Source organism: Patagioenas fasciata, chromosome 8 (genome assembly GCF_037038585.1).
Source record: "Patagioenas fasciata isolate bPatFas1 chromosome 8, bPatFas1.hap1, whole genome shotgun sequence".
Classification (NCBI taxonomy): Eukaryota; Metazoa; Chordata; class Aves; order Columbiformes; family Columbidae; genus Patagioenas; species Patagioenas fasciata.
Window position 1 is genome coordinate 23144929 of NC_092527.1, and position 13994 is coordinate 23158922.

Genomic DNA, 13994 nt, shown 5'->3' on the forward strand with positions numbered 1-13994 from the left:
TCTATTTTACTGAATGTCTTATTTATTCATTATGTCAAGTCTGATATTTTCGTCTTAACTTCATTAGGATACTGGATGTTTTTTATAGCATAAAAATCGGGAAAATCTTACTGTCTCAGCAACTGTATGGGCCTAACTACCTTTCCATCACAGGGGAGATGAACACAGCTAGTTGAAGTCTGTTTTTATTGCAAATTTGGAATTATAAAGAATTACTACAGAAGCTGTTCTTAAAACCAGAAATATTTTACCACATCCTTCAAATGCAATACAGACGAACTTCAGTGACCAAAAAAAGAAAGATACCACTGCAGAGATCTATATAGGTTAATACACTTTCCATACCATGGTAATGAAACGATCACTAGAACTAAATGTGATCATACTTGGTGGGGATTTACAAAAAGTAGTGCAGTGAAATCAAAATATAAACCCAGACATATTCAACAGTAGCAGGAGCATTTAGGAGAGAAGACAGGGAGCACCATGTGTAGTCTGCATGTGCAATTAATTAACCAACACATATTTGCAGTATCATAAATTATTTGGTCTCTGATTTTTTTGCATAGGATATGACTACCACATTATTTAAACGCTATTTCACGTTTTTCACTTTGGTTATATAAATAGTCTCTAAAAGTACTCTAAGTGGAAGTGCACATGGGCAGAGACAGAGCAGTCACCTCACTGAAATTGCCGTGTAAACCAGAGAGGCTCCGCATTTTTCCAAAGAGAATTACAAACTAAGTGTATAAATAAAATGCACTATACTGGAACAATTCTAATTATCGAAGTGAGCGTGACTTCAGTAGGTCACTCCCATCCATGGTGGGGAGTGACCCTCTATCATTAACTTTTTGATCAAGCAAAAATATTATTTCAAACTTCCAAAGTATCTTTTAGAAAGTAATTCAAACCAAAATTCCCAGTGAGGAAATTGAAATATTGTTTCATATAGGTATGAACCAGTTTGATCAAAGAAATTTAGAAATCAGCTGCAGTTTGCAGGTTCTGGATGTTTTGGTTTGTTACATTCTAGAGATGAGGCATTATTCCATTCCTAATTTTAAAATATAGGAAAGGAGTACAGTATTAGAAAAAGACAAATTTCTTTATTCCATTAAAAAGAATATATGAATTGCCATAAAGAGATGAAACTCATGTAGTCTCTTTTGATTCACACTCTTCAGTTTTGATCCCTTGTCAGTGTCTGCCCAATGCTACTAGTTAGAAGGATGAGATGGGACGAGGTAGATCATCTTTCCAGACTGATGCAAGAATCAGCCTACAGAATTAGACCTCTCTATCAAAAAGATAAATAGCCTAATGTAAAGTAAAAGAAACCTGTAAACCTTTTGAATGAATTCTATTTATTCATTCAATAAAGTCTTCTTTGAATGAATGAAAACGCTTCGGCCTTGCTCATGGAGTTTTAGCTCTTTGTAGTGAGGAATTATAAAAACGCCGCAACTTAGATTACAACTGAAGTGCTAACAGGACCTTAATGACTGTAGTATGTACAGTCGTGAGTGCCTCTTACCTGATAAAAAGTGCCATCCTGTGAGCAGACTTGCGAAGATGAGCAGTTCTGACACCGAAACTGCGAAGGAGATGATTTTCTGATCAGATAAGAGGCATCCACAGCTGGACATACACATTTACCTTTTTTTTTTTTTACATTTTCAAATGTAAAGCTTAAAGTTAATTAACTTATTTAAAACAGGAAAGACTTCTCTAATGAATACATTGATATTTTTCCTTTACTACTCTACCTCTTGTAAGGCCCATGGGCATGGCAGTAACAGTTCATGGTGAATAGCACCAAAGATGGAGGTAATAGATTTACTTGATCTTCATCCAAAAGGAGAGATTGTTAATTAATTACCATCACAACCTCAGTGTTATAACAAGATCCGAAACAGTCAGGGAAAACAAAATCACAGAAGCCCAGATGTTACTGGATTGCTTATCAGCACAATGTAATTTTTACAGGTTTTAGTTGTCATGTCTGACTACATAAAGGAAAAGATGAGCACACACCTGACTATACTATGTGCATGTAATCACAACTTAAAAACTGAATCGAGAGTTGTCAACTCTTATGTTTACTTAATGTTAAAAACAGTAGCTCTGAGATTTTTGAAAAATTTTAACCAGCACAAATAATGTCCTTTTTGTCAAGATGATAGTTACTGTTGCTTGCAGACCAATGCAACTGCCAAAAGTCCATTTGTAGGGCAGGTCTGCAGGATTAAACGTCATGAAAGAATTCCACTATCGCTAAAGCTGTTGCCTCAACATTTCCTAATAGGACAGCCAATGCTAACAAAAATACAGGATGACAAACCAAATACCCACTGGTTGCAAGGCAGTATTGGAAAAAATATTACTTAAAGCTCCCTTATTGGTACAATATTGAGATTTCAGCAATCATCAAATTTCACTGCAAATTACTTTCAAATTTGACGAATACTTGCCTATATATATTAACTCCCCAATTCCTACCAAAATCTACCCTTCCCCCTCTCCTTCAGAATAAGGCAAAACTTTAAGAAACTTCTAAATTATTAACTCCACAGTGTGCTTAATCCTCTGTCTTCTCTGTCCGTGCCCCAGTGCTTTTTATTCCAAGAAATACGAAGCTTTTAAAAAAAAGAGCACAGATAGTTTGGAATTTTCTACTGATCAGTACATTAACATACATTAAGTGCTTAACCTTAGCTGCACTCCAACATAGCCTCCACTGGTAGACAAAGACCACAAATCTACATATACTACAAAGCAATAAAGAGTGAAGAACAACCAACGGCCACACACAAATGAATGTATAAAAGAAAGAAGAAATGGGGATATGACTTACAACAAAACAAAACAAAAGAATATATATACAAGGCAATATAAGGGCTCCTAAATCATACTGAATATCAGACCCAAAAGAAATGTCTTTTAATAAGTTAAATAATGCAATTCTAAAACATGCTCATGAACCAAGGAAAATCCATTTAGCTGTGTTATCTGTATGTTAGTGCTATACAGCACATCTAAAAACCATAGGTGTAGTATTAACAGAAACAATAATAAACCAATTACATTTCTATATTAATTATTCAGTGTTACTTTCAGTTTACTGACTGAATAAAACAGATTCTTAATAAAGAACTGCTGGATGCAGATTCCCCAACTACTGTAACGCGGAATGTCACTAAAAGCAATTTTGCAGAAAAAGAACAGGTGCCTGACTTTTCAGACACTTGACTTAAAGCTCAGAGCAGAACTTGCCTGTAAACGTTGTACACCTGCTCTTTTTAAGTTTGAGAATCTACAGAAGATATGTGCTGCAGGGTTTCACTCAGAGTTTTTCATAAGAAATCCAAAAAAAATGTAAAATGCATTTTTAAATAAGGGTATTTTGAAGGGTCACAGAATGTATTTGGACAAACCTCTGAAAGCATGTATACTCTCTGTAATAAATACACCAAAACATCATTTATTAATAATGTAACAGCATTTACGTTTTCGCCTCTTAGTCTCCATCTTGTCATATAGATGAATTCCATAGTATGATCCTTCCCCATGATTTCTCCATTGCATAGCACATCCAGCTTAAAATACAACAGAGCAAACAGTAAGACAAAGGGATGCAAAATCTTAACGTCTAAATGTATTCTATCAACTACTATCATTATCAGCAATTCCATCAGACACGTATGCCAAACCTGGATAAATACAACATATGGACAAGAAACTATACTGTTATTTTTAATAGTAGTATTCCACTTTATTTTTTCACTTTTGTGTTTTCAATCAAGGTGTGGACAGAAGAAAGTCTGCTAAACTAGGCAGGAAATCTCTAGTAGACAATGACTCCCCGTATTTATCGATAGTACACCCTATCTGTTTGAAGAAAAACCCTTGTGTTGTATTTTGAAGGCCTTCTTGCTCTGTCAGCACTCTTTCAAACCCAAAAAACCAAAACAGAAATACTGTAATTTTCTTTAAAAAAAAAAAAAATTATGAAGTAATTTTAAAATTACTTTATAAAATACAAGGAAAATGCATTTCTGAGTATACAAACATGATTCTTCATTAACTGAAGGCAAAATTAAAAAAAAGTAATGATCTTGCTGTGAAAAATGACTGGTTTAAACTGTACTGTAGCATGTCCTACTCTCCACTGAAAAATTCTTTCATTATTATAGCTATAATGCTTTTCTGGTTTTTAGAGGGAAAAAGTAAGCGGATACTACGTAACACAAGCCATCAAGGCACTAGAGAGAGATTGACATAATTAACAAAACTAAATGACAACAGAGTGGCTGATCAGCATGTCATGGTACTGTGACAAACTCCTGTGTATAGCTCTGCAATAACCTGTGTCCTAACCTAACTCAGCCCCTCCTCTGACCAAAGCTGGGATGATGCCATTCGTGCTGAAAGCAGTTCACGGAGTCATTGACTCCTTAAGAGAACGGGCTGAAGAAATGGTCTGTGCTGAGGTCAAAACTCCTGTATCCCTGGGAAGAAGGGGAGGCAGAAGTCTCACAATTCCCAACTCCATCCTGTATCACAACTTCTCTCATGTTAGGAAGTCCTCCTAGGGAATAGCCTTAGCCAAGATCAAATTACCCATGGAGCAAAGACCGTCTCTCCATCGAATTCCACCTAATTCCACAGAAAGTACAAATATGTATCTATATTTTGAAAGATTTAAATGGTATTGCTCCTCGCTTTATAATTACTGGATAGTTTCTTACATCTAAAGAAAAAGAAACTGCAGAGTAATTTGGTGTATGTCTAGTTGATCTCTCCTTTTCTCCAGTAGCTACTAGCCCAAAACTGTATTAAATGAGTTTTTTATGAGCCACATGGAAAGAGAAAGCATTTACTTTTTACATAAAAATATCAAAACCTAATGTACCTGTTCCTTCACAGGTGAGCAACAAACTGAGTTGCTAGAAATGTATGAGTCTTTGATCAGCAGCTTTAGTCACTGTGATAAAATGATCACTTCTCATTAAAGGGCAGACAATGTAACTTGGAATACTGAGCACTACTTAGTGCTTGGGCTAAAAAAACATTCCTCAAGTTCAAATATGATTACATTTCATAAAAACCTAATACTTTGCAAGAAAACAAAAATACAAGCATTGTTCTTTCAAATGTACCTCATAAGAACTTGGAAGTTTTAATTTTAAGCTGAGAAACTTTTTGATAGTTCCCACGGTCACTCGAGTAGAACAGCGGATAAATTTCTTCATTAAACCCTAAAGCAACAGTAACAAATCAGAAAAACCATGTTAGAAATTTTGGAGCATGTAAGCAATCTTTAGTGCAAGAACAGCTGCAAATGATTTCTTTTTTTCAACCAGTAACCAATTTTACTGGACTTTCTTCTAATTCATAATGGCACAATAGATTCCTTTTTGCTCACTTTTTCTGCAAAATTTACATAATAAACAAGTTAACTTAACCCATCTCTGGTTCTAAAGAAATTTCCAAAAGATAAAGAAGGGAGGAAAAAAAAAAAGAAACCAAAACCCCTAGAAAAACTTAAATAATCTTAAGTGTCTGTGTTAGTAGTATTAGGGGTCAAACAGGTGTTAAATTTCTTAGAACTTCTTCAGACCTTGAATGCAAAAGGAAGTAAAATCATCCTCAAATAACCTAGGTAAAACACAGAGAAGCTACAAACCTAAGACATGTTCTACTGGGTGTTCCGAAAAGATGAACCCTATTTCAAAGATACAGTGATTTCAAATTGGGTCCATCTTTTTGAAACACCCTGTATTATCACAGGTTTGATTCTACAGGAAATCTGGAAACCTGAGATGCCTACATGGTGATGGAGATACAGATTTTTTGCTATATCTAGCAGACAGTGACAACACATTCACTAGCTTCTTTCCAAATCAAAACTTTCCTACTGTGTAAGAATTTCCAAAATTATAGAGGTAACATAGTACAAAGAAAATATACCCTGTTTTATTAAATATTTTTTAATTTTAAAAAATTCTTGTATTTGTAATTTAATGAAACATAATTACAACCTAAGCACATTTCTAAACACTTTTTTCTAGCCTCAACACTACTAAGTAATCTTCCCTTCATTAACAGAAACCAAACATCCCTGATTCTTATAACAGAAGTTAGCAGGTATTAATTACCCTACATGTTTTACAGATGGAAGTGACCTACCCAAGAGCACAGATGAGCCCCAGGGCACCTGCACAAGGGCATCAGTGTCAGATAAGGTTTAGAGCTTAGAAGATCTGAATCCCAGTCATTCAGCACACAATGTATCTGAAAAGCAGCTTCATACTGGCATGGTAAGACAGCAATCCTCGAGGTGTGAGGCAGCTCACCTACAGATAGTTTTAAAAGTACCTCTGCGGTATGCTGTAATCTGTTGTGTAATGCAGTTATATACCATCAAGGCTGTAGACTACAAAACTATAATCCAATAAAAGAAAAAAATCCACTGTCACAGAGGGATTTCTCTAAGGAACTGTATTTTTTTTTTTTACAAAATTCCAAGATGCATTGAAATGTTTCAAACAAAAGGATTAAATAAGTGTAAAAGTGGAATCAGGTCACCACGTTAAAGTTTATTGTTAGTTGTTATAAAATTATTTGGTTCCTGTAAGATTCTATTCTGCCAACAACAACTGCACAGATTATGTTTACTACTCACTTTGACTACATTATCTCCTGACTGCCCATTGTTGCGTAAACAGTCGAGGCAGATAGCAATCTGTGGGTCACTCCTGTGATAGTCTTTGTCGTCTTCATTTTCATCACACTCCTCATCTACTTTGGGTTTATCAGCTTTTGGGCTTTCATCTGTAAAATATGAAGATCATATTACTTAAGTGTAAAACAATGAAAATTCACAGCAACAAACGTATTTAAAGTGATACTTCATTTTTCAAGAGCATATTTTTCCTTCAAATTAACTTTACACAATTTTAATTCAGTGCATTCTTAAATTAATCCATTTATAAATCTCTGGAAACGAAGTTTTACTACTGAAATTTTAATGTAATATATGCAGACAACAGATTTCTATGCAAGAGAAAATAACTAGGCTGATGGACCACGAATGGTTATGGCTGTCTACTTCTGCTTGTGTTCGGTGATTAAAACCCTTCAACCGCACATGCATCAAGATTACCCAGCCATGCAAACCTACTCTATGGTGTGGTAGTTCACTACTAAAAATATTGCTTTTAAATAACAAGTGGAATAACTAATCCAAACACTTGTATATCAAAGTAACATGGGTGCTGAAGTCATATTAACCATCTGTCACAATAAACCAGTGGAGATAAGTTCATGAAGTGTTATCATAAAATAAACTAAGGGAAGATAAAATTCAACTTTCATCCACTTTTGACCTGGTCTAAACACTGTCATTGTAAAAACCCCACGTGTCTCTCTCCAGAAGGATTTTATAACTGTAAAGCCATCTACTTCCTTATTCCCCTTTAAAAATAAAAAAATATATCCTACACAATCATATATACCATGTTATCTCTCTTCACTGATGCTGTTACATGTTCTATTGATTCCTTGTTTAAAAATCTAACTCTTCGGAAAATCATCTCTTACTGTTTTCAAAGGTTTAGCATAGATGAATACCTGAATCCTAAAGCTAGCAAGTACATCTACATAAGGTCACAACATATGCAAATAGTAACCATACAATGAACCATAAGATGGAGTAATTTTTACAGGTTTGGAATACAGTATACAATAAACCTATTTATATACATTTGTTGTAACTATTTTTTTTCTGTACGCCCAACTTATTTATATTGACTTAAAACAAAGGTTGCTCTCTGTTGGAATAAAACATTATCACAAGTAACTTGAATAGGCTACTTTTGCATTTCATGAGGAACTTTCAGATCAAATCCTGCTGTTTTCCCATGCTTACCACAAACTTCCCAAGTAATTTAGAAGAGTTAAGATGAGAAGACAGAAAGAAAACTTCAACAATTATCAAGCTATGCCTAAGTTCCTAGACACAGTAATTAGCTCACTTTATTCGATTTATGTGTTCAAGATGAGTTTTAAACTATATTTATTGCTCTTCTTTCCTACAATTTTGAAGTATTTTAGAATTAGTTTGTCCAGAAGTCCCCACTAGCTATTGACAAGTTAATTGAATGTGTATCATATATCTCCTTTGTTCCTATCATCTTGCTATGAACAGAATTCACAGTATAAAACTACAGATTATTTTTTTTTTCTTTTTTTGAAAGTCCAGGAAGCAAACTCTTTCAATCAAGCAGGTGCAGTCTACCTATCACAAGCATTTGCCTGAGAAGTGTCTGCCTATGATTCACAGATTCTTTGGCCATGCAAACACATCCACAACTCTCAACAGTTATTACTGCTGAGTAACGGAGGAAAATTTAGTTATGGAGTTTGAAGAGTCTTGAAAGGCAAACCAACTTCAGAACTATATAGAAGAACAAATTCTCAATCATAAAATAATTCCAGAAGCAGGTACAGACACAAAAAAGTCACATCTTTCAAGGTAGTTTCGTAGAAATTCAAATGCTCCTCCATGTAAATAGCACCAGACTATTTACCAAAAAATCCTTGTACATGTTAATGATGTTTCTACAAGCAGCCTCCAGAAATCAATCAATGGTCCATTGAGGCATGTTATTAAAGTTCAACATGATAGAAGTTTAAAAAAAAAAAAAAATCTCACCAAAATGGACTCTGTTCTCCAAGTCAAAAGCATCAAGTCAGGAACAGAGAACAGGAAAAACAAACCAACATCCCATCCAACTCTGCTCCTCTATCTTTTAGGCGTAAATTGCTGTCTCATTTTTTTTCTCATCTTCCTTGCAAACCTTGGAATTTACTTCCTATGCTTTTCTCAGCTATTCAACGTCAAACTGATCGCCACAGAATCAGTCAGTGTAAAGCTGTTTGCCCTGTTGCTTCTCCAGTTCAGACTGGAGAGGACCAGTAAAGCTTTTTTCCTCAGTAGCACAGCATGTTTCCCACCATCACCCATGAATTCTCACTAGCAACCACTCTCCTAAGCAGAGTCACCAAGGCCTGAGACACGCTGTGTGGTTTTTGTTTTGTTTTTCTTCTGATACGTGAAAATTTTAAGTCCTGGGAGGTTTTTTTTACAGATCTTAGATGCCAAGGTTGGGAACTGTGCCATGACCTGTGGTACAGCACGTAACTGACGGACTCTTTTAAACTAGACTGGAATGGTACTGACAACTGAAACAGTCCCTTCTTACTGAAATTATTCTCACCAAATAATATTTGCTAAGGGAAGGTTCTAAATACTTGTTTATGGCAGAAAATAATTTATATGTTCATAATTTGTCTCAATGAGTTATCACAACTTCAAATGGTTTGTAGAGCCAAATTTCCATAGGCAAATGATACAGTCACTAACAGAGCTGGATACATCTATAGATACTTAAAAATGCATTTTGAGAATTAGAGCCTTCCTCTGATTCACAAAACAGTCCAGTCACTCAGTAACTGATCTCCATTAGGTTAACTACAAAATTACAGAAGGAAGGTAAGAACCAGAAGAATAAATTGGTTAAAAGTAAGTCACATTCTACAAATTTGCAAATTATATATTATTTTTTTCTATCTACATATATGGCAGCAAATAATTTTCTAAGCAGTCAACAAATGTTTATATTTCATAAAAATATTATCTAATTATTTTAAAAGCTAAATAGGTATATACTACACTGTATGTTGTAGTAAATGAATGTTAATTCTTATAAACTGCCCTGGAGTTCTTAATTTAATTATATAACAGAGAAAAGAACCTTGGCCCTTGTAATGAAAATCAACAAAACTAATAAGAAAGAAAACGAAGTGTTAGGAAGTTGAAAAGAAGATATTATAATCAACTAAGTGCAGAAGAGTATTCCAAGACATTTACTTGACAGTGATCCTTTTACTAAAAATACCTATTCCTTAAGCTTAGCAGAGCCTTTCAAAAATTCTAAAAATTACCCAAATCCAATAAGCTATGGTATCAAAACCTTGATGTCAAGTTAAAGGGGCATAAAAACAGTTGGATGTCACCTCACTTAGCACCTCAATAGTGAGTTGTCAAAGTTCATGGGTCAACTATTGAAAAAAAAAAAAAATAGAATCTATATAAAACAATTGTTTAGCATGTGTGGAAAATGGTTTTACTACCTGTCATAACTAATTCTTGGCATCCTCCTACTTAACAGCTGGTCAAATTCAGTAACAGAAAATAATCTGTAAAAAGCTCAAGTAGTATGGCATCTCACTGTATTAAGAAAATCAAGAAGTCAAGTAGAAAATTGCATGACTGTTGAATGTGAGAGCTTAGGAAAATGCAAATTAAAACAACGGTAAAATAGCCAGTGTTTGTAAAACAACTGGTTAATGGATAAACAGCAGTACATGAATGCCCAGACTACATTTACACAGGTTTGTTATGAGTTTCTGTAGTATCTTGGAATGAAGTAAAACCAATGTACGTGCATAAGTGTTTGAAGAAACAGGACTTAACAAGTAGTGCTACTTAACATTCAGATTAAGAGAGGGAAAAAAATCATTACCTTGTCCATTTTCTTGAGGTTTGTTTTTCTTCCAAAATTCAATCTCTCGCTGCAGTTCCTCTAGTTAATATCAAAGAACAGTAACACGAATTTTTACATCAATACTATCAGTATATAATTAGAAATAGCCATGTTCCCTCCATTAAACCAAAAAGGTACCCGAATCCAAATCAGAGACTTACGTTCTCGAAGTCCAGGAACCAGCTTAAATATAATTTCCTCTAAGGTGTTATCAAGCCTTTCAAAGGGAAAAAATATTTCACATTAGGTAGAACCTGGCACTTTGAATATTTTTAGCCTTTAAACAACAAAAACTTTTGAATAAGAAAATTAATTGCATATTTTTAATAAATACTAAATCATGTAAAACCCAATTGATTTTAGCTTGAGAGACAACAGCATTAAACTTTATCTCAGCCAACTTTTAAATTTATTTATTTTAGAAATAACCACAGAATTCATTTTTTCAATGTATAAAGACAAAATGAAGCAAAAGACAAAAAGAATATACTCTAAAATTTTCATTGGTTTAATTTGTAACATGCAAACAACTGAGTTACTAAAAAGAACAAACTGGAAAAGTAATACCCAGTTTTAAGGTCCAGGTCATGAGTAGTAAGCATGAAAATTATAAACTCCATTATCACATTAAGTCTGCAAGTGCTTTGGTAATAAGACTGTTATAAAAAACTGAACAGACTATTCCTTACTTATTACAACACAGGCAAACCAATCTTGGCAGGATAAAGAAGACCACAGAGCACCCATGCTGCTCTGGCCAGACAGTTCTCAGTATCCAACCTAATTCATCTAAACTATTTAAATCTGCTGTGAGTTTGTCTACCAGACAACGGTACACTGCACAGGCATGTCCTCCAATATCCTTGTATTGATGCCAGAAATAGCTATTACAGTCCCTTCTAGAGGACACACAGCATTTATCTTTGTTGTTGAAGCTAAAATATGTTTTTCCCCTTTCTCTGAATTTTACATACTCTCCTATGCATTTAATTTCTCATCCACTTTCCAGTTCCTCCCCCTGTCTCATTTACCCTTTGGTTTCCTCTGCCTCTCACTCTGTTTCCTTTTCCTTTCTCTCCTCTGCTCTCCACATCTTCTCTTGTAATTCCTGCTGTCCACAGCCTCAACAATAACCCACAACAAAACAAAGTATTCAGTAATGCAGCCATAGAAATGAAGTATATATAAAAATTGCCTTAATTTTTAATCTCAATAATTATGTATCTATGTCTATATATTAGCATACATACATACATGTATTTGTACATGTTATTGATAATACACTATAGGCCCATTACAAAACATATGACTGTTCTCCATCTTTTGCTTACTAGCAGTGGCAAAGGAGGCAGAAGGCTGAATGATTTTAGTGTTAAGAAATGAATAAAAGCCATTTTAATCGATAACAATTATCTGCTTATCATAAATACATGAGCATTCCAGGTTCTATTCTTTACAGAAATTGTATTTGTAATTAAAAGTTTACAATTAGACTTATTAGCCAATAAGCTTGTTTTGAGTCTAATTTCCTGTTATGTATCAAAAACCAAAACAACAACAGAGAACAACAAAGACAGGTGAAACAGACCTTCCCTCAATCAAAGCAGCACTCAGAGTTCTTTCTCACCGATGAAAAGAAAAGCAAAATCATTGGCTATCAGAGCACTTATGTTCTGATAGATGACAATACAGGTCTACCCTTCCAAATGGTATGCTATCTCTTCTAGTCTCTCAATATCTAATGCAACTAGATGGTACTGCTTTCTATGAAGTTCCCACAGCAGAGCACCGGGAACTTGGGAACCTGCCTTGCAAATGGAATTAATTTCACATTGTAAGCAAGCTCCAATCTTCATAAATTACTCATTCAGAGAAAATAAATGAGGACTTCAAAAAAGAACATCACTACTTTAATTCAAAATCCCACTAATCATTCCTCAGGAAGGTGTAATACATACCCTTTTTTTTCTACTTTTTTTTTTTTTTTTTAAATTCCCACTTGTCACTTCCTAATTTGTCTTCAACGGTCCAAAAGAAAAGTCACTGGTTATACTAACATAGCAAGAAAACCTGTGTACTTTGCAAACTGACAATGCTAACAGCAATAACTGGCTTCATGCTCTAGTCAATGACTTCATTTTCTTTCAAAAACTGAACAAAAAGACCTATTTTGTCCTTACGAACTATAAACAAGGATTAATACTTTAAAAAATGCAGAAAAAATAACACTTATCTGATCTTGAAGTAAAGGGAAACTAGACTTAAACTACAGGGAAAAAATATAGGAAATTATAAAAATATTCTCAGTTTTAGATGCATGTTACGGTGTTTCTATTATCCACATCTATGAGAACTCTAACAAAGATTACTATTTCTGTGACTCGCATCACATAACTCCAAAGTTGGTCTCAGTCTAATATACTCCCTGTTAACACTGAAAAAAGAACATTTGTATTCAAGACACACCTCCTTCCACTCATACATCTTCCAGCCTCCAAACCAGAACATGTAGCAAGAAGAACCAAGCATTTATGTCAGCTTTGTATAGTTTGGTTTTTGACCTCTTCTACAACATTGAATGAGTTATAAGATCAAAGCTGTTCTCTGATAGTTGCTAATTATCTGGTGTAAAGCAACTGAAGGTTATCACTCAGGAAAATGTGCATCCAAAGAAGCATGCTACTAACAAAAAAGAGAACCCTGCCCTCATGGTATAACCACCTCAGACCCAACTGAATATTGCTGATGCAGAATTCCGCTCAACCAGGAAAGGGAATTCTAGAATTTAATGCTCTTCCTGGATTTTCATTTGAGAGCTCCATGCTGAATTTCAGACTTAGGCCTTATAGTTCCAACACATCCTAAGTGCTGCCAACTAAAAGATACATCTAAAAAACCTCACATAATTATGAAGTTATTAAGAATTGAGTCTATAAAGTAGTTTATAAAGTTATCTCAAAGATCTCAGTGTAAAATACTACCCAGAGTGTTCAACACCATTCTGAGAAAATGACTGCATTCTTGAGCAATGATTGAACTGGTCTCAGACTATAAGATCGATTAAGTTATGCCAGCAACATCCAAAAAAGATAGTTCCATTACACTGCTCATATGCTCTTCTGACTATTAGTTTAGCAAATGTTTAAAAATGTTTCATAAAATACAAGCAGCAAACTAGTAGTTATATGCAATCTGTTGGCAAATAAACCCAACTACTCTAAAAGGAGTTTCAGGAAATAATTGCAAAGAAAACAGCTCTTCTTACATTTCTGCCTTATGATCTCAACTTTTCCCACCCTTCTATCAATTCCTCCTTAAAGCATATTATTATTTTACTAAACATCTACTCGATGTTTCAAAAAATGCATTCTTCAGCTC

At 34.4% G+C, this 13994-nt stretch overlaps 1 protein-coding gene across 5 annotated transcripts in view; it reads right to left on the minus strand.

Moving 5' to 3' along the window:
* Positions 1 to 13994, minus strand: part of PCGF5 (polycomb group ring finger 5) — a 71289-nt gene that overhangs the window by 10391 nt on the left and 46904 nt on the right. For 4 of the 5 annotated variants that reach the window (XM_065843217.2, XM_065843215.2, XM_071811923.1 and 1 more), the window contains 6 exons: positions 10778 to 10833; positions 10596 to 10655; positions 6692 to 6840; positions 5166 to 5264; positions 3513 to 3602; positions 1541 to 1600 (listed from right to left, as the gene is read on the minus strand). In XM_065843217.2, the coding sequence (XP_065699289.1) occupies positions 1541 to 1600; positions 3513 to 3602; positions 5166 to 5264; positions 6692 to 6840; positions 10596 to 10655; positions 10778 to 10833 (514 nt within the window). The remainder of the gene's footprint in view (positions 1 to 1540; positions 1601 to 3512; positions 3603 to 5165; positions 5265 to 6691; positions 6841 to 10595; positions 10656 to 10777; positions 10834 to 13994) is intronic. The other variant, XM_065843219.2, reaches the window with a different exon arrangement.